Source organism: Anastrepha obliqua, chromosome 3 (assembly GCF_027943255.1).
Source record: "Anastrepha obliqua isolate idAnaObli1 chromosome 3, idAnaObli1_1.0, whole genome shotgun sequence".
NCBI lineage: Eukaryota > Metazoa > Arthropoda > Insecta > Diptera > Tephritidae > Anastrepha > Anastrepha obliqua.
The window spans coordinates 74,217,362-74,237,677 of NC_072894.1; the positions used below are offsets into that span (position 1 = coordinate 74,217,362).

Below are 20,316 nucleotides of genomic sequence, written 5' to 3' on the forward strand. Positions count from 1 at the left end.
TCACCTCAAATAATTTTATTTACCGTACGAAATCGCTCATGCACTATTTCGCAGAAATTTTTACGCAAAACGGTGAAAAGATGGCGAAAATTCTTCCCCAATATTCCACGCATAGTTAGCAGTTAATTTGAAAAATTTGAAAACCTCAAGGCAGCCGCTTATGTTCGGCGCTCTTGTACCTCAAACTTTAAACTCATTTATCTCGAAACGACTTTTCTCGGCCTGGTGTTGTCAAACAAAAAAAAAAAACTATTCAACCGAATCATTTCAAATTTTAATATGTTCTTCGCCCGTACTAAAATCATATTAATATTTCAATCATTTCCTATTAGAATAAAAACCTGGAAAAAAACCGATTTTTAGAGTGTGAAATTAAAAACCGCGCCGTTTTGTCAATTTTTTTTTATTCTAGTACGGGACATAGCTACAGTCATAGTGACTAATAATTCTTATGGTTTTTGAGTTGCAGATAAATTAAAGAGCCAAAATGGACAACACCAACCAGGCCCAATTTCTGCGCCATTTTGAAAATTATTAAAATTAAAAAATTTTTTTGTTTTGTTTTTGTATGTAAAAGTAGTTGAATAAAAAACCTAAAAAATTTAAATATCGCTTTTAATTTTTTTGTATTGTAAAAAAAAATCCTGAAAATAGCCTAAATTTTCGAGCTTTAGACCACCGGGACCCCTTAAGTACGCTTTGGTCTCGAACGCACGTTGTTCACCCATCCACTGCAACATTGTGAATAAATAACCCGCTCGAAGAACGAAGCTGACGCGGGAGGGGACCCTAGCAGCGTTAAACTTTAAATTTAAAACCTAATTTTGCCACCGGTCAAATGATATATAATATTAGGGTGAAATCTACGGACAGAAAAACAATTTAAAATTGTCCCTCTTTAAGTATGCATTTCGCACGGATTTCTGTTATTTTTGTGCGAAACCTTCGCCATCAAATACTGAAATATGTTTATTCCGAAGATAACAAACCGATAAAGAAAGTAAAATAATATTTTGTAGCTGAATTTCCGCTGTAAATTCAATTAGTCAATGCAATTGTTCATGACAGTACCAGCCTTGAACAGTTAATGAAAATAGGGGATATTTCTTTCATTTTTACCAAAGTTTCGGTACTAGAATAATTATACATATTTATCAATCCAGAAAACGGAGTGATTCTAAGATCACTTTAAAATTAAGAATATTTATTCGTTGGATTTGTTAAGCTCACTTTAACATTCAGGTAAGAAAACGGTCCTCTACGTATTTCGGGATCACACCAAAAATAACCCTAAACCCCCGCGATCAACAATTAACGCTAATATAATATTAGTAAACCGAATTGAATAATCGAATATGGCTGCTATGGGCCAGACTATGCAACTCAATTCAGGAACACCGATTCACCATCGATCACAAAAACTCAGCATCAACTCTCATGGCACAATGGCCTATTGAGAGTTATCTTCTGATTCATGCTTGCTTTTTATTTTAAGCCTTAATTGTGAAGTTGAATTTCTTTGAAAAATTATTTAAAGCGAAATGAGTCATATACTCCACCTTCAATATTGCATTGTCAAATATTTATTGCGACTAACTCCTGCTTCAGTTGTCCAGTATCTTCAAGCTTACACCAAAGATATTTATCACTTTGCACTTATCGCATTACTATTCTCACGAACAAATGTAGCGTAAAATAAATCCTTATCAGTACCATTAAATGCTTAAATTCACAGCGACAAAATATAGACTACTTTGAAAAATAAAACATCACAAAAGATGGGGGGGAAAAAACAGCGACCTCGTCATGCATTTCACATTCATCTCCCACACTTATAATTTTTTTTCTTGGTTTTATCACAGTGCAATGTTTCATTTCCTTATCCTTGCATAAGCAATTATGCCTCTTTAATCATTGCCTTCAGAAGACGACTCGCACTCTCTCTACGCCCACTTTGTCTTGCCGAAAATTGCTCGCATGTGCCTTGTGCTCATAAATATTTCTTGTTAATTCGCTTTAAAAATCATTAAGTTTCGTCACAGCCCCGTTGGCCAGCCGACTACTAACTTGCCTCTGGCGGCTGCTGCCTCAACGTTGTGTAAGTAATTGACGCTGTGGTGTAGTGGTTATGTATGCAGGTTTGTACACATCCCTGCAGGGAAAAACGAAACTAGTAAAGAAATGTTATGTTTCAAATACTGGAGAATAGAGAAATCATACTACAGGTAGTTTATCATCCACTAGAATACTACGAATAGTAAAATGATGAATTTGTCTGCCAATTAGTTGATTTTCTTTTAAGTGAGAAAATGTATGACTAGTTTTTTTGATAGTTGGTCAATGTTTAGAAGATTATACAAAAGTAGGGATTCATGAATACATTTACTTGAAAAGCACTTCAACTAAATCTATTTCATAAATATATTAATTAATTAATATTTGCATGAAGTTCATTCACTTTATGTGTAACCTCGCCCTCACAAGTAAGTCAGATAAGTGAAAGAGATTTATAATATTGTTACACCAGCTTAGTTGAAGCTTTGAAACATCGAAAGAAATTATTATTTCATAGGATTATTTATGAAGTGTTTCCATAGACTCCTATAACAATGTAATATTCACTATTTTTGGCACAATTAACCTTTCTTTGCGCACATTCGAAACGATTTTTTTCTATATATTCACAAAAAAATACTTTAAATATTATTCCATTATAAGTTTTTTATATAATTTGCTTTAATTTTTTTAATTTGGTTACAGTGTAAGTTTCAACTAATTTTTGCATGCTTAACCAACAACTGTGCTTAAAAGACATTTCATTTAATTCTAAGAAAAAATACATTCCGTTTGCACTTTTAGTATGAAAAGGTTGTTTTTTATATTTTAACTCTTCTAGAACCGGTTATTTTAGAAACACATTGGACTAGAATTTTTTTTGACTGGTGTGAACTATGTAGTATTTTGACTTGTATTTTGCTGATACATGGTCGGATAATTGACATTTCGTAGTACCACTTGCTCACATGGTAAAAATTTAGAATTCAAACCGTTTCAGCTGGAAAACGAACTGGTTGCATTCTAATTCACAACAAGTGCTTTTCCCTGCAGGGATATTGGGTTTGTTGCGCGCACAATGGACACTGGCTCGGCGTACTTAGCCAATAGTGATGATAAATGAATATTGCGGACTATGTACATACTGGTTTAAAATGTTTTCGTTCGTTATTTTCGGCTGTTATTGCTGGTAGAAAAGGCGATGTAAAATGTAAAGACCCATGTTCTTGGTAATTGTGTATGAGCTATATATGTAAATAAAGCGATTTCCATACGAAATATAGACAGGAATTACACTGCATGAAGAGTTTTAATGCTCCTGAAACAGGCAATGGTGAGAGTAAATTATTTTTAAATTTTTCTTTGTTTGGGTAAACTATATCACTTATATATTGACCTTCAGATATCGTGGCTGCGAAACAAAACTCAAGATGAGCCATAGTGTCGTTCCCACGAGAGTCGGTTCTACGTAACCGGTCACATCAGCAGCATTACATGGCGAATGTTTATGCTGCTACAACAACAACAACATGAGTCATAGGTATCGATAAAGGGCCACAAAATTCAATATAATTATTCTAGATTTAACTGCGAAATTTTGTTAGTTTGTCTGTTCGCAGTTTATAGACTCCTAAGTCATTATTCGTACAGTAAGTTCGAGTGATGATATCTGGAAATTTTTAAGTGCCACTAGATAGCGCTGCAGACGAGATGCTTATAAATCGTAGTTATGATCCGATTTAGCTAATACTCCAAATGCGCACCAATTAAAAAAATGAAATATTTTCAGTGTGTTCGTACCATAAACTTCTCTTAAAAACGATCGCGCTACATTGACCTTTCGGAGCCGGTATAAAAACGTGGGCGTCGGCATTTCTAAAACAACATAAAGACGCGCACCACAAATGGGCGGAGAAGCTCGTCCAAACACCTAGCTAAGTACACATGCACGCGCCAATTACCTGCATATAAATTAAAAAATATATATATATTTTTCGTGACCATTTCTCCAAAACCGTTAATTAGCGGACCAATATTTTTCATCATCTAGAAGTGAATGGTTAACAAAGGGCCATGGCCGCTCCCCAGCAAGGACGTAATAACTTATAACGTGACTTTTGGCACTGTCTGAACTATTCCACAAATGAGTATAAAATTACTTGGGCTACTTGGGATCTTCAATTAAACGCTGAGCCGAATGTGCATTAACATAGAAGTACGTAGCGGTAGTCAATTGCATCCCATTCCGAATTCCATGAATGTATGGAGTTGAGTCTTAGAAAAAGTGTAGTCAATTTACATGCAAAGGCTCATAAGAGGGGGACTGCGGGGTTGTTGTTAATGAAATTTTGGCTAAAAATATATAAATAATATCCTACACACCTAGAGCCAAGAAAAATTAAAAGCCATAGTCAGTAAGTAATAAGAACAACTGTAAATTCTTATTCTGTTTGTAAGTTTGTCGGAGAGTAAATGAAATCTTCTTATTTAAAAACAAGTTTTACACAAAAATACTCAAATACAATTGAAATTGTGTGCAAATTACTAGGTGCGCAACTAAGTTTTTGATGAAAATACAATTTCATTCTGAAAAAATGGTTACAAGTGAATCATAAAAATATATAAATAATATCCTACACACCTAGAGCCAAGAAAAATTAAAATCCATAGTCAGTAAGTAATAAGAACAACTGTAAATTCTTATTCTGTTTGTAAGTTTGTCGGAGAGTAAATGAAATCTTCTTATTTAAAAACAAGTTTTACACAAAAATACTCAAATACAATTGAAATTGTGTGCAAATTACTAGGTGCGCAACTAAGTTTTTGATGAAAATACAATTTCATTCTGAAAAAATGGTTACAAGTGAATCATTAAAAGCATTGCCCATCGCTGGCTATTACTTTTTCCCATCTTTCTGGTAGATCTCGTATACCTTCGCGGTAAAACTGTTATTATTTTGAGGCTATCCACGGATCAAGTCATTTTTTGACCCGAGCATGACCTGGCCGTCCCCATGACTTTTTTTTTCTTTGGATTGCTGTAATGAATCTATTTTTCATCACCCGATGCGATGAAGAAACCCTTTCCGTTTTTGCCGCTGGAGCAGTTGTTCACAGGCGAAAAAACGACGTTCAACATCCCTCGGTTTTAACTCATAAGGAACGCAAGTCCGCTATTGCTGAATCATTCCCAAAGCATAAAATCGCTTCCAAATGGATTGGCGGGTAACTCCTATTACTGAAGGAAGCTCTTCTTGCGTTTGACACGGATCCTCATTGAGCAATGCCTCCAATTGAGCGTCTTCGAAGGTTTTTGGCCGTTTTTTCGAATGAAAGAGGAAAATCCACACAATCAATCAAATGCCGGTTATTCGGCACAAAAACAGACATTTTCACAAAACCAAAAGTATATGACTCCAAAACAAAATTACTAATGTGTGGAAGAAGTTTGTTTACCATATGTCTAAGCTTGGTTTATGACGTTTAGGTTATTTTAGAATCGACTAGCACACACTGCTGGTGGCATCTATTGCCTAATAAGTTAGGGTTATATTGTATGTATTCCCTATAAATAATAATAATAATAAACATCGGAAAGATTATTAGTTTATCTAGTCAATTTCTACATAAAAATGCCACATTTGAGCAATTTTTCCTAAAATTTCATAGCAAAATTTTGAAAATTTAGCGTGTGATGGTGAATTTCGGAAAAAATTGTTTTGCGAGTGAAATACATGATAACTCGCAAGAGAATAAAGTCAAATGAAGAGATAAAAATGCCCTTGTTAATCGAGATGTTTCTCGAGGTATATTTTTTCGATTTTTCGTAACACTTGGAAGTTCAAAAACCGATTTTCGATTAAACAAATCGACTAATTTGTTATTGTAAGAATAATAATTTTATATTAACAAAAAAAAACCTCCCGAAATACGGGTGAATTATGTGAAGAAGTGCCGTGTAAAATTCCAAAACGATTCGGAAAAATGCTTTAAACTCAAGCAAATGTACTTATAAAGGCCTGACCTGTGGTAATGCATGCTCTAATACTCACAACTTCGTCAAGTTTGCTCCGATCGACTTGAAAATTTGACACTATATTTTTGCGATGCCATGCATTTATTCATAATAATAAAAAGCTAAGATTTTAAATGTTTTACTTAAGAGACGATACGTTGGATAACGTAAGAAAATGGGTTTACGTGGATCAGGTGGACTTGGTGTTTAGTAAGTACTGAATTTATATTGCTCAGGAATATATGAAGATTTTAATCCGACAACCAGTCGAAGTCAATACTGGTTGTGGGCGAAGCAGCGGCTAACATTTAGTAACTTATACAAGGGTTGCTATTTATATTGCTGACCCAACAACGGAAAATCAGATTTGGTGGTTATTTTTCAAAAAATTCTCCATGAAGATGAATCTTTTGCATTCGTTTGAGTCCATTTTCGAAGCAGCGTTTCCAGGGCTTTTTAAAATTGTGTGTCATCCAACGTGAACACAATTTTTTGTACATAAGGAAATCATGCAAAATCTTATTGATGGTCGGCACACTAATGCTTAGGTCAAGTGTGGTCGATGTGTGACGCTTTTGCTCAAACCATTGATATTTTCTGGAACAGCAACCGATTTGGGATAACCCTCTTGTCGGTGAGCGATCAACGGCCACGAGAAAATTCTTTCGTGCTTGTTCGCTGTATAATTATTTTAGTTCATGTTATACATTCTTGTTGTGTTATCGTACGGAAATGTTCACGCCATAATTTAATTTTTTTGCCAAAATGCATTTTTAAAGCCACTGTAAGCAACACTAACACGCATATGGCTCACACATCACAAGATTCTGATTACGTATATGATAAATTATGTCAGACTTTCCAATGGAAATGTCAAGTGGTGCTTGACAATACTAGGTGTGCTCAGGGCCAGATATACATATAAATAGTAACCCTCGTATGTAATATGCACCTTGAGTGCTTTTTGAATGTGCCAACTTTCTCAACTCCAGCTTATAGTCGGAAATAAATAAAAAAAAAATGTTCAGCAAGAAATGTACAGGGTACGCCATCTTTTATGTCGGTATGTAAACGCTGAATAACTTTCTCATGTACTAACCGATCGACTTCAACATACATGTTTTCGATACGTCAATTCAGTACAATTTCAACCATGGATCGAAATCGACGCTATAAAACCCGAAATGCTTGACAAGGTGATGACAAATGCAGAAAAAAGATCGCAGTTTGTGATTGCTAATAAAGGTCGCCACTTGATTGATATTGTATTCACAAAATGGTTCTAATAAATTGTGAATAACCAATCCAAATAAAAATACCTTACTTATACAAATCAGTTTTTTTTTTCAAAGTTATTCAATGTTTTCATACCGACATAAAAGATGACGCACGCTGTATGCACTTCAGTTATTTTTCTATTTTAGTGAATAAATATTTGCTAAATTTCGAAAATTATGTTTTTTTCCGTGTATTTGATTTTGTGTGGCCACTATTATTCCTCAGACACTTACCATCAGCTGTGGGATTCTCACAAAGCCACATTTTGCAGCAATGGCCTGGCACCTCCACCAGACGTGGCGATCTGCAAGACATCGTATCCTCTGGCGCCGGCAGTTGCTCCTTCGGACACAGCGATGAACAGGCGTGGCGACCATTCTGTGCAGATAGAAAATAACGAGAACTCTTACAGTCAAGTATATACATATGCACACAATACTTACGTATAACAACACAATTGTATGATGTAAAACAATGAAGCATAATAAGAAAGTAAAATAATTATCTTACGACTAAGTATGGGAATAATAAGAAAACGGAAAAAATATCGAAAGAGTGCAAAAAATCAAGGTTAAGGCAACGGATGTAAAGAATAAAAAAAAATATATTAATAAGGAATAAATCAATGCATAACTATATGAATACCCATCTGCACGAGTGTGTACAGTTATGCGCGCGAAAACACGGAGTAAGTAAAGTATAAAGAAAATGTATAAGTAGAGCGAATTTGCAAATAAGAAAGTCTGTGCCGCCTGAGGAAATGAATGAAAAGTTGAATGGGAATCACAGCGCACAGTGGTGCAAAACTGGAATTTACTATTCAAAACAGTCTACAGCACACATTTCTTGACCGATTTGCAATTTATTTTTTTTGAATTGCTCAGGATAAAATTGCTAACAACTCTGTCGTTGCGGATTTTTAAAATAGTTTGCTAATATTGAAATATTTAAACAAATACATTTAAAAAACAAAACTTACAAACTTACAAAACTTACAAAATCTTTTAAAAATTAATTATTTTTATGAAACTTGGTATCCGGGGGTTTTCTGGGTCGTTGATTACGAATATAATGTCAGATTTTTAAAATTCAAAATGGCGGATCCAAATTTATCAAGTTGATGACCACTAAAAAAATTTAATAAATAATCAAATTTAATTGTTCAAAGAATAGTAAATAATAAAATGTGACTGTGTAATTAATTATAAAATAGGGTGAAATCATTTGAAAAAAAGGTTACAACTCAAATTTTATTAAATACATAGTAATGAATCATCAAAAATGAATTGTTTGAATTATAATATCAGATTCGTAATCAGCTACCCTGAAAACCCCCGTATGTCAAGTTTCATAAAAAATAATTAAATTTTAGAAATTTCGACCGCCATATTGGATCCGCCATTTTGAATTTTAAAAATCTGACATTATATTCGTAATCAACGACCCCAAAAACCCTCAGGTAACAAGTTTCAAGCGAATTCGATTGGATTTAAAAAAGTTTGTCCGCCATATTGGATCCGCCATTTTGAATTTTGTAAATATGATATCAGATTCGTCATCAGCGACCCCGAAAACCCCCGGATACCAAGTTTCATAAACAATAATTAACTATAAGAAAATTTTGACCGCCATATTGGATCCGCCATTTTGAATTTTGACAATCTGACATCATATTTGCAATCAGCGACCCAGAAAACCCCCGGATACCAAGTTTCATAAAAATAATTAATTTTTAAAAGATTTTGTAAGTTTTGTAAGTTTGTAAGTTTTGTTTTTTAAATGTATTTATTTAAATATTTCAATATTAGCAAAATATTTTAAAAATCCGCAACGACAGAGTTGTTAGCAATTTTATCCTGAGCAATTCAAAAAAAATAAATTGCAAATCGGTCAAGAAATGTGTGCTGTAGACTGTTTTGAATAGTAGATTCCAGTTTTGCACCACTGTGCAGCGGCCACAACAGACATAAACTAACAGGCAATGCAAATGGGGTGAGTAATAATAAACAAAATATAGTGGAAATGTGAAAAAGGAAAAGTAATAATGACTGTAATGGGTAGTTGTGCAATCATTACGCCCAAAAAATAAAGAGCGTAACCAAATTGAATAGCTTTTAGTAGGCTGTGCGCTATGGTAGTATTAAAGAGCCTGTGGAGTCAAGGCCTGCGAGCCTTGTGTTTCCTTTGTTGCAGTAGTCAGGATGCCTTAATTTTCCATTGAATTTTCTTCACTCGTTCAAGTCTCTGTCTGACTAAGGAGAAAGGACTCGAATGCATTAACTGTTCGCTTTTTTGAAATAATATTATACATATACGTAAACATACATATGTGCATACGGGTTGAACGAGGCAAGGAAATTCAATGAATAATTAAGAGCATGGTGACGATAATTGGCCACGGTCAAAGGTGAGATTACGAAATTTATTAGCTTTAAAACAATATAGATATACAGTGGCTCGAACACTCAATCGTACATTCTCAGTGTTCAATTTAGAATAGATTTTCGAAACAGTATTTTATTTTTATTTCGAAAAGAAACATGTTTTTCATTTATTTATAGGCAACTTAACTTACATACAGAAAATTATAATTATTTAAATTCAACATTTTTATACTGGGAAATAAAAACAATCAAATTCAGAGAATTCAAGTCTACAAAGAAAAAAAAGAATATTCGTATATAAAGGTGAAAGCCGGCTGATTGTAAAATTGGATGAAGAGGGATACAATTTTAGTGAAATCAGCAATTTAATGGACAGGATTCATTCTTAAGGTCATTACATAATCGGAAGCAACAAATTTGACTCTACAATTGCCAATAAAAGACGCCAAATACAAAGAAAAAAAATTTATGAGAGCGAGGAACCTATGATTTTAAGCGAGATAAAATATACTGGTGGTGACGAAGGGACTTCGAATATTTCTGCCTACTTTAGTTTGATTGAACTTTGTGAAATTTCTATGTAGTGTACTGTATTTAGGGAAAGAAGTAGGTTGTATTTAAAGAAAGAGGAAATGTAATAGGACTATGAATAAGTTCGTGCGGTTTTTTTCGAAATTTGAAACTTTATTGACGTAAAATGGTTACAAATTTAATATTCAAAGTATTGTCCATCGCTTACTACTACTTTTTCCCATCTTTCTGGCAATTCACGGATTCCCTTTGTGAAAAATTCGGTCGGTTTTGCCGCAATCCACGAATCGATCCATTTTTTGACTTCATCGTAATTACGGAAGTGCTGGTCAGCCAGGCCATGTTGCATCGATCGGAAGAGATAGTAATCGGATGGCGCAAGGTCTGGACTATACGGCGGGTGGGGTAGGACATCCCATTTGAGCGTTTCTAAGTATGTTTTGACCACTTGTGCAACATGTGGCCGAGCATTGTCATGTTGCAAAATAACTTTGTCGTGTCTATCGGCGTATTGCGGCCGTTTTTCTCGCAGTGCTCGGCTCAAACGCATCAATTGTCGTCGGTAGACATCCCCCGTAATCGTTTCATTCGGTTTCAGTAGCTCATAATACACAACACCCAGCTGGTCCCACCAGATACACAGCATAACCTTCAGGCCATGAATATTCTGCGCCGACGTCGATGTTGAAGCATGGCCAGGGTATCCATACGTTGCCCGACGTTTTGGATTGTCGTAATGGACCCACTTTTCATCGCCAGTCACAATTCGATGCAAAAAACCCTTTCTTTTGTGCCGTTGAAGCAGTTGTTCGCATGCCATAAAACGGCGTTCAACGTCTCTTGGCTTCAATTCATACGGCACCCAATGGCCTACCTTTCGGATCATTCCCACGGCTTTTAAACGTTTGGAAATGGTTGATTGATCAACTCCCAAAGTTTTTGCAACCTCTTCTTGCGTTTGAGCCGGATCTTGATCGAGCAATTCCTCCAATTCGGTATCCATGAACTTTGGCGGCGCACCCTCGCGTTCTTCGTCTTCCAAGCCAAAATCACGACTTTTAAAGCGTGCAAACCACTTCTGGCACGTTCGCTCAGCTAGAGCATGCTCACCATAAACTTCCACCAAGATACGATGACTTTCGGCTGCTTTTTTCTTCATATTAAAAAATTCCCCGCTAAAACACATTATTTGGCACGAAATTCGACATTTTCAAGTGTGGTAAAAATATTGTTGTTTACGCTTCAAATAAAAAACTTATACTGACGTTTGTGCCTTACGACAGTAGCTCTCCAATGAATGTTTGGAAATGTGGATCGATGGAATAATAATCAAGTTACGCCATCTGTTGTAAAACCGCACGAACTTATTCATAGTCCTATTAGTTTCATACAGAGCTATGAAAAAACCGTCGGGTATTTTGGGAATCGATAACAATGCAAAGGAAAATACTTTACGGCTACCTTATGTCTTGTTCATTTTTATTATAAACACTTTTGTTCGTTGCTCATTTGTAGGGTCGTAAGAATCGAAAGCTTAATTAATTATGCGCCACTTTTTGGTGCTGCATGAGCTTTCGTCATAGAGAATTGCATGGGAAATTGAACAATTGCAGAACGCATTAAAATTCAGCATGTTACTATTGAAGTACTGAGATCCCTTCATTTCGATAGTCCGAAAGTATTTTAAATCGCGGCGGCGGCAATGTGAATTGGCTACCAAACCATGCGATTTTATTTGTGTTGACAGCGCCGATATAAAACTTCTGTTTTAGTGTTACGAGGAAGAAGAAACATAAACAATTGTTATATTTTTCCACAAGAATTGTGGAAAATGCATTCGGGATACTTAAAACATGATTCAGACGATGACTGCATTTCAAGAAAAGTACAGAATTGGGTTTAATGGTTAAAATTATTGTATGTGGATATATTCTAGGTAACACTTGCTGTTCAAAATATGCTAACATTGAAGATGAAACATTAACAAAAGAATGTAAATAATACACATTTCTAAGGGAACCAAATTTCAACTAAAAATCGACGTTTTTCAAGAGCTATAAATTTGCCATAATTCTAATGCGTAATGGCGTAGTTAAAAAACTCTATTCCGCATAAAATTTATCTCAGAATTTTCTTCTTTTTTATGCATACATTTACTGTTAGTGTTACCAATTGCAAAAGGCTGTCCTGCCAAACTAATGACGAAAAACAAAGCGAATGGAATGGATCATAAATTGAACCAGATTTCTATCAGGATCACATCAACGTTTCTGCAATTGCATGCAAAATTGTTATTCGCATCGCGATCATTGTCCGTTGGAACACAGCTCCCATCAGCATGTTTAGCTTACAGAGAGCGGCGGAACGGAGGACTGCGGGAGTATTAACTGAACTACTGCGTGAGCTTTTGATGAAATGCACTGTAGAACTTTTGAGCCCGCTAGCGATCCGAAATTCTATCTATATATATATAATTTAAAATGAATTAGTCTTTAAAAATAATCTTTGGAAATTTTATTACATGACCCTACTACTTTCAGCTTGGATTAGATTCATTGCACCCCTTAAATTAGTGTTGTACTATGTGACAGATAATTGAACCTTTTTGAAATAGGAAATTGCATGCCAATACCGCATGGACAATTCCTGACGTGCAAGATGACACTTAGATTTTGGGTTCTATATTGGATCCTTATTATAAAAGAAAATCGTAACTTTTTAAATTTCATAATAGGCAGTGCCTCTTATGCCTGTTCTACTTCTGGCATTAAGATGAAAAATAGGTTTGGTTTAAAATCAGCTCTGTCTGCATTTTTTGTTTGTTTTCCATATCAAAGCAAATAATAATAATGAGTTAATTGCATGGATTATACTATAGATTACCAGGTTTCGCCATTCGCTATGGTGAAAAACTAAATTGTGAGAGTAACTTCGACTGCTACGTCATATCGGACTCAGCAGCGGAATTCTGCCCGCTCATTTCAAACGTATTCTCACACTCGTTCAATCAGTTGTTTGTCAGACGGCAACGAAGTAATAGGAGTAATGGCTGCGTTTATTTTTTATCGTATGCCACCAATAAAATCTCAGTTGTTTCGTAGGCAAGACTCATTTATGATCTATGTGACGCCAACGAATCAGCTCATTCTTTCAAATTCACTGAGAGCCGGTTAACGGTCAGTTATTGTCTCTTCACCATGAGTTAATTGAAAATGTGCGTACATGGTCGCCTCATTTACAAGTTCACACCACAAACTATACTAGCTGAGCCTATGAGGATCAAGCAAAGCAAAGTGCTAACACGTTTGAGGATGCAACAAATGTTAAGTGACAAGTTGTCAAATGTAAGGAAATGTTAGAAAATGTATTAACAAAGGAAAGCTCTTTCATGTTTATTAAAAAAAGCACCAGTGCACAATTGTACTTCGTATCTGATGCATTTACTGTAATCCTTGCCCCACAAGTTGCAATATTGCTTACAAAATATGCAAACGTATTTCCTGTCCCTACTGCCTAAACACGTTGGCATTTTTTCATTATACTGATAGACTATAAACATTTTTCAATTTAATACATTTTTATCTCTTTGTATCAATGCCATTGTGCACCTGTAGGTGGTGCCAATTTTCATTCATTCCGGTGTCTCCTTTGCCACTTCATCATGCCAAGTAAATCCTATTGCCACATAAATTCAATTTACTCTAATACGCTTTGGCATTTATTCCATTGACGATGCGGCATAAACCACACACATATAGACTTATGTTATACATGTATGGGTGCATAGGAACCCTGCAGGGAAAGGCCCTTGGTGCCGAAATAGTGGCTGTTTTAGAGGAACTTCTGTTGTTTTTTTCCATATTGACACACATATTCTTCGAGTTCAAGTTGGAGTTAGTGGTTGATGTTATATATCTCAATTACAAGCTTCTAATAAATACAAGGTGGCGCAAGGCTTTATAATTTTTCTAAATGGCGTTATACGTCAATCATATTTGACAATTGTGAACTAGACAGTTGTGGTATTCAAGAATGGAGCGCGTATAGGTCGAAATAAAAATTGCCATTACTCAAAACTAATTTTACTTTTTATTTAAGTTATTCTATCACAAAGATTAACTCTGAGTCACCTTCTATAACAACGTGCTAATGATTAAATGCTATTTTGGAGGTACGATCAGTTCGATTGGTTCTCTCCTCAACCTAAGGAGAGTCCCAAAGTATTACTTTCCCACCTTCTTTTGACCTTAAAAATATTTAAGTAGTCCAGAAGATTCGCCCATGTTACTATAGAAAAAATATGTGCCAAAAATTCGTTTTCTTGCAACCTACTAACCTGATAAAAAATATGTAGATGATGATCTGACAAAAAACCGTTTGTACGGTAAATACAAAAAGACAAAATCTCCTATCCGAGTGAATAAATCACCTCCAGTAGCATCTTTGCTGAGGTTTGGAAAAATTTAAAAAATCTGAAACCACTTATTAGCTATTCGCTTACTAACTGTATCACCTCCAAAGGATCCATATATATAGGTCTATGAATAAGTTCGTGCGGTTTTTTTTCGAAATTTGAATTTCGGATCATTCCCATGGCTTTTAAACGTTTGGAAATGGTTGATTGATCAACTCCCAAAGTTTTTGCAACCTCTTCTTGCGTTTGAGCCGGATCTTGATCGAGCAATTCCTCCAATTCGGTATCCATGAACTTTGGCGGCGCGGCCAAAATCACCACTTTTAAAGCGTGCAAACCACTTCTGGCACGTTCGCTCAGCTAGAGCATGCTCACCATAAACTTCCACCAAGATACGATGACTTTCGGCTGCTTTTTTCTTCATATTAAAGAATTCCCCGCAAAAACACATTATTTGGCACGAAATTCGACATTTTCAAGTGTGGTAAAAATATTGTTGTTTACGCTTCAAATAAAAAACTTATACTGACGTTTGTGCCTTACGACAGTAGCTCTCCAATGAATGTTTGGAAATGTGGATCGATGGAATAATAATCATTTACTTTTTTATTACAATTATTTTACTTACAACTTCGGTATCCACTGAACCCAGTTTATACTTGCGCAATAAACAAACTCTACCAACTTCATTAGACACCGTCACAGACTAAAGCTAAAATTTCCGAACTCTCAATGTCCAGTACGATCTCTTAGTCAGCCGACCTGCCGATGTATACGATTTCAGAAAATGGTTTGTACATAAATAACCACCTGTACACACTGTTGTGGATAGGCTTTAAAGGCACAAAAAGTATCAGAAATCAAGAAAATCGCACGAAAATTCTTGATGCTTTTGAAGTTCATTAGGTAAGACAGTCACAATTTTAGTAGTGACATTTGAAAACCGCACATTTTTCGCAATTTGGAAATTTTGAAAAAGGCTCAAAAGTTGTAGAGAAGTTGCCATTAATATTAATTTAAAGTTTCCAGGAAGGCTACCTGTGTCAGCTGCAGCGATCGGCTAATGTATCGATTATTTGATTGAATAGATCGTAACCAATGGAAATCTCTCAAACTTATTAATAATAGATCTGGTTTTTGATACATCTTTACCCATAATTATTACTAAACTTTCTCAATATGGTTTAATAATACATTTCTTCACTGCAACTGTTTCGTAGAGTATTCTGAGACTAAGAGAAGTGGTGCCCGGTTGAAGTGTTCTTGTTTTCAATGTTCAAAAGTTCATAATGAGCTGTTATAGAGTCAGTCAAATCAAAGTGTTCCTCAAATTGAAAAAAGTTAGATTTGCAATAAAAAAAGATTCGTGATATTCTACAGAAATTTAGTTGGCAAGATCGCGAGATGGTTTGTAATTTTCACTAATTTCCAAATCATTAGGGAAATCAGTATCTTTTATTTGAGTTATTTCTAGCAGACACCTTACGATTAAAAAATAAAATGCCTACCTATAAATGAAATGGGGACATAATAAAGAAAGAAAAACAAAAATAAAAGGCGTAAATGGGAAAAGTGCAGGAAACACAGCAATTGGTACAATAACAACAGTAAATTGAATGAAGAGAGAAGAGCACACAGTTACATATAAGCTAATACACATTTGTAAATAAATATAAACAAATACATAGTCACACATACTCGTACGTATGTCTGTATTGCTACCCTGCAATAAATGCGACTTGTCCCGGTTGTGTCCGGGGCCAGTAGCGCAAGGTAACATACCGATACTGCCCATTTTAATTCTATTATATAAATGAACTGTTTCCATCTGTTTGAGTTTGTACTATAAAAATACTAATTGTAGCCTTTTGAACCCGAATGGGTATAAGGCAAGACTAGTCTCGAAACGGTTTCGAAATTCGACATTTCTATGTGTCGCTGTTGGTGCTTTATAGTATTAATGTACCTCATTTAAGGTCCGAAGTGCAAATCTTGGCACAGGCAAACAAATTTATTTATTATTTTTTCCGTTAAAACTGCTTTGTAAATTTTAATATTAAATTTTTTTTAATATACATTTTCCAAGTAACTTTTTATTTGATTTGAAAAATTCACATGCCCGCGAACAGACTTGAAACGGAATTTCAAGCTGTGGTCTTCACATTACGCCATTCACCTTGTGTGCGAGTGCTTACTTTGAAACTTCGAAGAAGTGATTCGTAATTGTCGAATTAATAATAAATTGAGTCTAATCTCGGAATACTCTTTTCAGAGGTTGGCCGCAGAATATTTTGCATCTGTAATAATTTTCACTCCTTCTCTCAGCGCCCCACCCCTCTGACTCACTCCCTTTTGTCAACTTACCTCGCAGACACATTGTGTTTTACAATCCAATTTAAATGTCTGTCCGTGTGCATATGTTGTATTGCCAACAGTACAGTTTGCTGCACAAACGACGCACAGATGTTGCAAAGTCCGATGGCCACAAGTTGAATACATCGGTGAGTGTTGCCAGCAAATATAGTGTTGATATGTTGATGATGTTGATGCGATTGTGTACCGGCGGCGCAGTTAAGTTGAGTTGTTGAATAGAAAAATGTAAAAAAAAACAAAAGAACAGAGTAAATTTAGAACATCAAATGAAGATATATGGAATTGCTGGCGTTTTTTTTTCGATTTTCAGTATTACTACCATATTTACAGTAAAAGTGTTTGATAAAATAAACTGGCGAGGGATCAGTCAAAATACATAGGAACAAATACAACAGTACTTCTGGCTAAAATGAAATGAAATCGTGTTGCATATGGCTTTGTTGTATTTTTCCATTACACATACATATATATATGCACACACACATATATACACACATACATACACATGCACTTCACAGCAGATACAAAAATGCATTTATCAAGGGAGCCATAGAATGGTTTTGTATTAGTTTTATGGCTCAAATGTTATTTTGCAGTCCAACAGAATGCTGACAGTATTTGAGAGATTCACATAGATACATACTCACTGACTCCCGTGAATGTTTTTTTTAGTATCACTCAATACACAAGAGATTGCGGAAATAAAAACCAGCATTCTGTCAAGTTAAATGACGCTTTTGAAAATATTTTGACCAATTGAAAATAAAAAAATCTTTTGTTTGTTTTCTCGTGCTCGATACAATGTAAGCGATAACAGCAGCTTACACTTCTTCCCCACTGTGGTGCTAATTGAGAAATTTTGGTTTAAATTTAAATTATCCCAAATGATATCTTGATTTTCAAATAAAGAGTTTTTAAGTAATAACACCACTAGTGTTGTCCCGATACGAGTAACTGTGTGTAAATACTCGAAACTTTGTTAAAGTGCAGAGTACTTTTTGTACTCGAGTCATTCACGAAAGTACTCAAGCGGGTATCAAGTACGCGGTTAGAGTATTTACTTACACTTAGTAGTTCTCTTTCAAGAAGTTTTGTTTGAAATTACATGAATTTTGATGCAGTGATGTGCCAATACTGGTACATCGGAGCTGATAAATCGGTTCGGCCGCATAGAGAGAACTCTAATAAAAGCATTGCTATACATATCCACAACTTTGGACTCAAGTCTCGAACATATTTACTTTAAAGTTTGGGAGGGAAAGCTACTCAAAAGAAAAAGATTAGAGAGTTTGTTAAACCAAAGGTCGAATTGTATACAGCGGCACCTATTTTAGCCTTAAAAATTAGTTCGCCAGAAGAATGGGAAGATTACAAAAGCACGTTTTTAATTCTCTGCAAAATAGCAAAAAGGAGTTTCGGTGTGAGTCTAAAATGAGTCTAATAACAGTAAATATCAAGTACTTCTCCAAGTACTTTTTAGGAGCCATACTTTTCTTCGTTACTTTTATCGCGTAAAGGTAGAGAGTACAATACGATAACGGAACAACATTAAACACCATCAGACTAACTTAGAACGAGTGGGCAATAAAGGCGGCTCGTTTGTTATTTTCTTTAAGTATTTGCACTAGCTTCCTTCCTTTCAATTTATTGAGTCTTTTTACTCAATAAACTCTTTGTAAACTTGACAATGCAAGGCATGGCTGTAGTGCATAATCCATTTGACAGTGCCAGTCTGCAGGCATTTATTCACTGCACCAGATTATTTTTATTAGGGTGTGAAAATTATTGTGTACCCCTTGTCCTCATTTTCTTTAAGAAATTCTGCGCTTAAGCCGTCGATTTCAAATGCTTTGTAATTCGATTGTTTCATAATACCGCGGTAAGTTCCATAAAAGTGGGATAAAGTGATGTTGGCGATTTTACTTGGACACAAATTGGCCAAAACAAGCTTGGGGAAAAGTAATGGAATTTCTTGGGCTTTATTTAGCACACGCCTTGAATTGTGAAAAAACATTTCTTCATTTCTACCTCATTTGGGGACAGAGCATTTCGTTCTTCCCTAGAATCAGAAGAATAAACAAAATTGTCTAATCTTAGTACTGTTGCCTTTGCAGGTACTCGTGCCTATGCATTAGGTTGGGGAATAAGTTTAGAGCGTTTCTATATTTTATTTTATATTATAACCATTTGTTTGCTGCTTGGCAAAGGGTAAGTATTCATTCGATAGAGCTCTTTTTGCTCTACAAAAGTATCTTAATTGTATTTTCGAGTTTTTTATTGCAATTTTTTATTGTTGTAGTTTTGAGGCTTCGAAATGGAATACCCAGCAGAAAAAAAACAACATTTTCGAGATCTGCTCTTTTTCCGTTTTCATCGAGGTCAGAAAGCTGCCGAAGCCGCTTGAGAAATTTGCGCGGGGCATAAAGCATGGGAGCATGGTTTGCAAAGTTCACAAATGGCGACTTTGATGGCGCTGACACGTCCAGCAGCGGAAGGCCTTCTGAATTCGATGAAGAGCGTTTTAATCCACTTCTAAAGAAGAAAGGTCACCAAACCAGTTGTAAATTGGCGTAAAAAGTGAACTGCGATCATAAAACGATTCTCAATCACCTTCATCCAATGGGATTTACCCGAAAATTGGAAGCCTTGGTGTCTCACAGACGAAAAAAAATAAAGAAAGTCGCCTTCAAATCGCGCAACACCCGATCATAAACAGCGTGTTTTGTATCGAATCGTCACGGGAGATAAGAAATGGTGCCTATACATCAGTATGAAGTAAAGAAATGAGTGAGTGGCTCCAGGAGTTATGCCAAAGCCGAGAGTCAAGTCGGATCTTCATCACAAGAAAAAGAAGGGACTGTGAGGACATGGTGCAATGGGATATGCTCGAAAAGAATGCCACGGTTAACAAGAAGCTCTACATTGCCCAGCTACATCCTGGGAATGAGTTTATTCAACTGAAAATACCTGATCGACTTGATGAAACCTACTCCTTCACGGCAACACCAGGCGCCATGTTGCACAAGTCGTCAAAGCCTCACTCGAAGAGTTTGAATGGGGGATTCAGCATCCGCCGTATTCTCCGCACCTTTCACTGACCGATTAGCATCTTTTCCGGTCCCTGCCAAACCATATGAGGGGCGTTACCTTCGATAACAAAGAGGTCCTTAAAAACTGGCACAAGAACTTCTTTGCCACCAGACTGGGCTATTTTTGGCGGAACGGCATCAACATATGGATCGAGAGGTGGGAAGAGGTTGTAAAGA

The 20,316-nt window shown here is 35.6% G+C and overlaps 1 protein-coding gene across 1 annotated transcript in view; it reads right to left on the reverse strand.

Moving 5' to 3' along the window:
• Window positions 1-20,316, reverse strand: part of LOC129241752 (myb-like protein A) — a 166,165-nt gene that overhangs the window by 24,996 nt on the left and 120,853 nt on the right. Inside the window, exons 5-6 of the mRNA XM_054878251.1 lie at window positions 17,042-17,121; window positions 7,582-7,726 (exon numbers count right to left, since the gene is read on the reverse strand). Of these exons, the coding sequence (XP_054734226.1) occupies window positions 7,582-7,726; window positions 17,042-17,121 (225 nt within the window). The remainder of the gene's footprint in view (window positions 1-7,581; window positions 7,727-17,041; window positions 17,122-20,316) is intronic.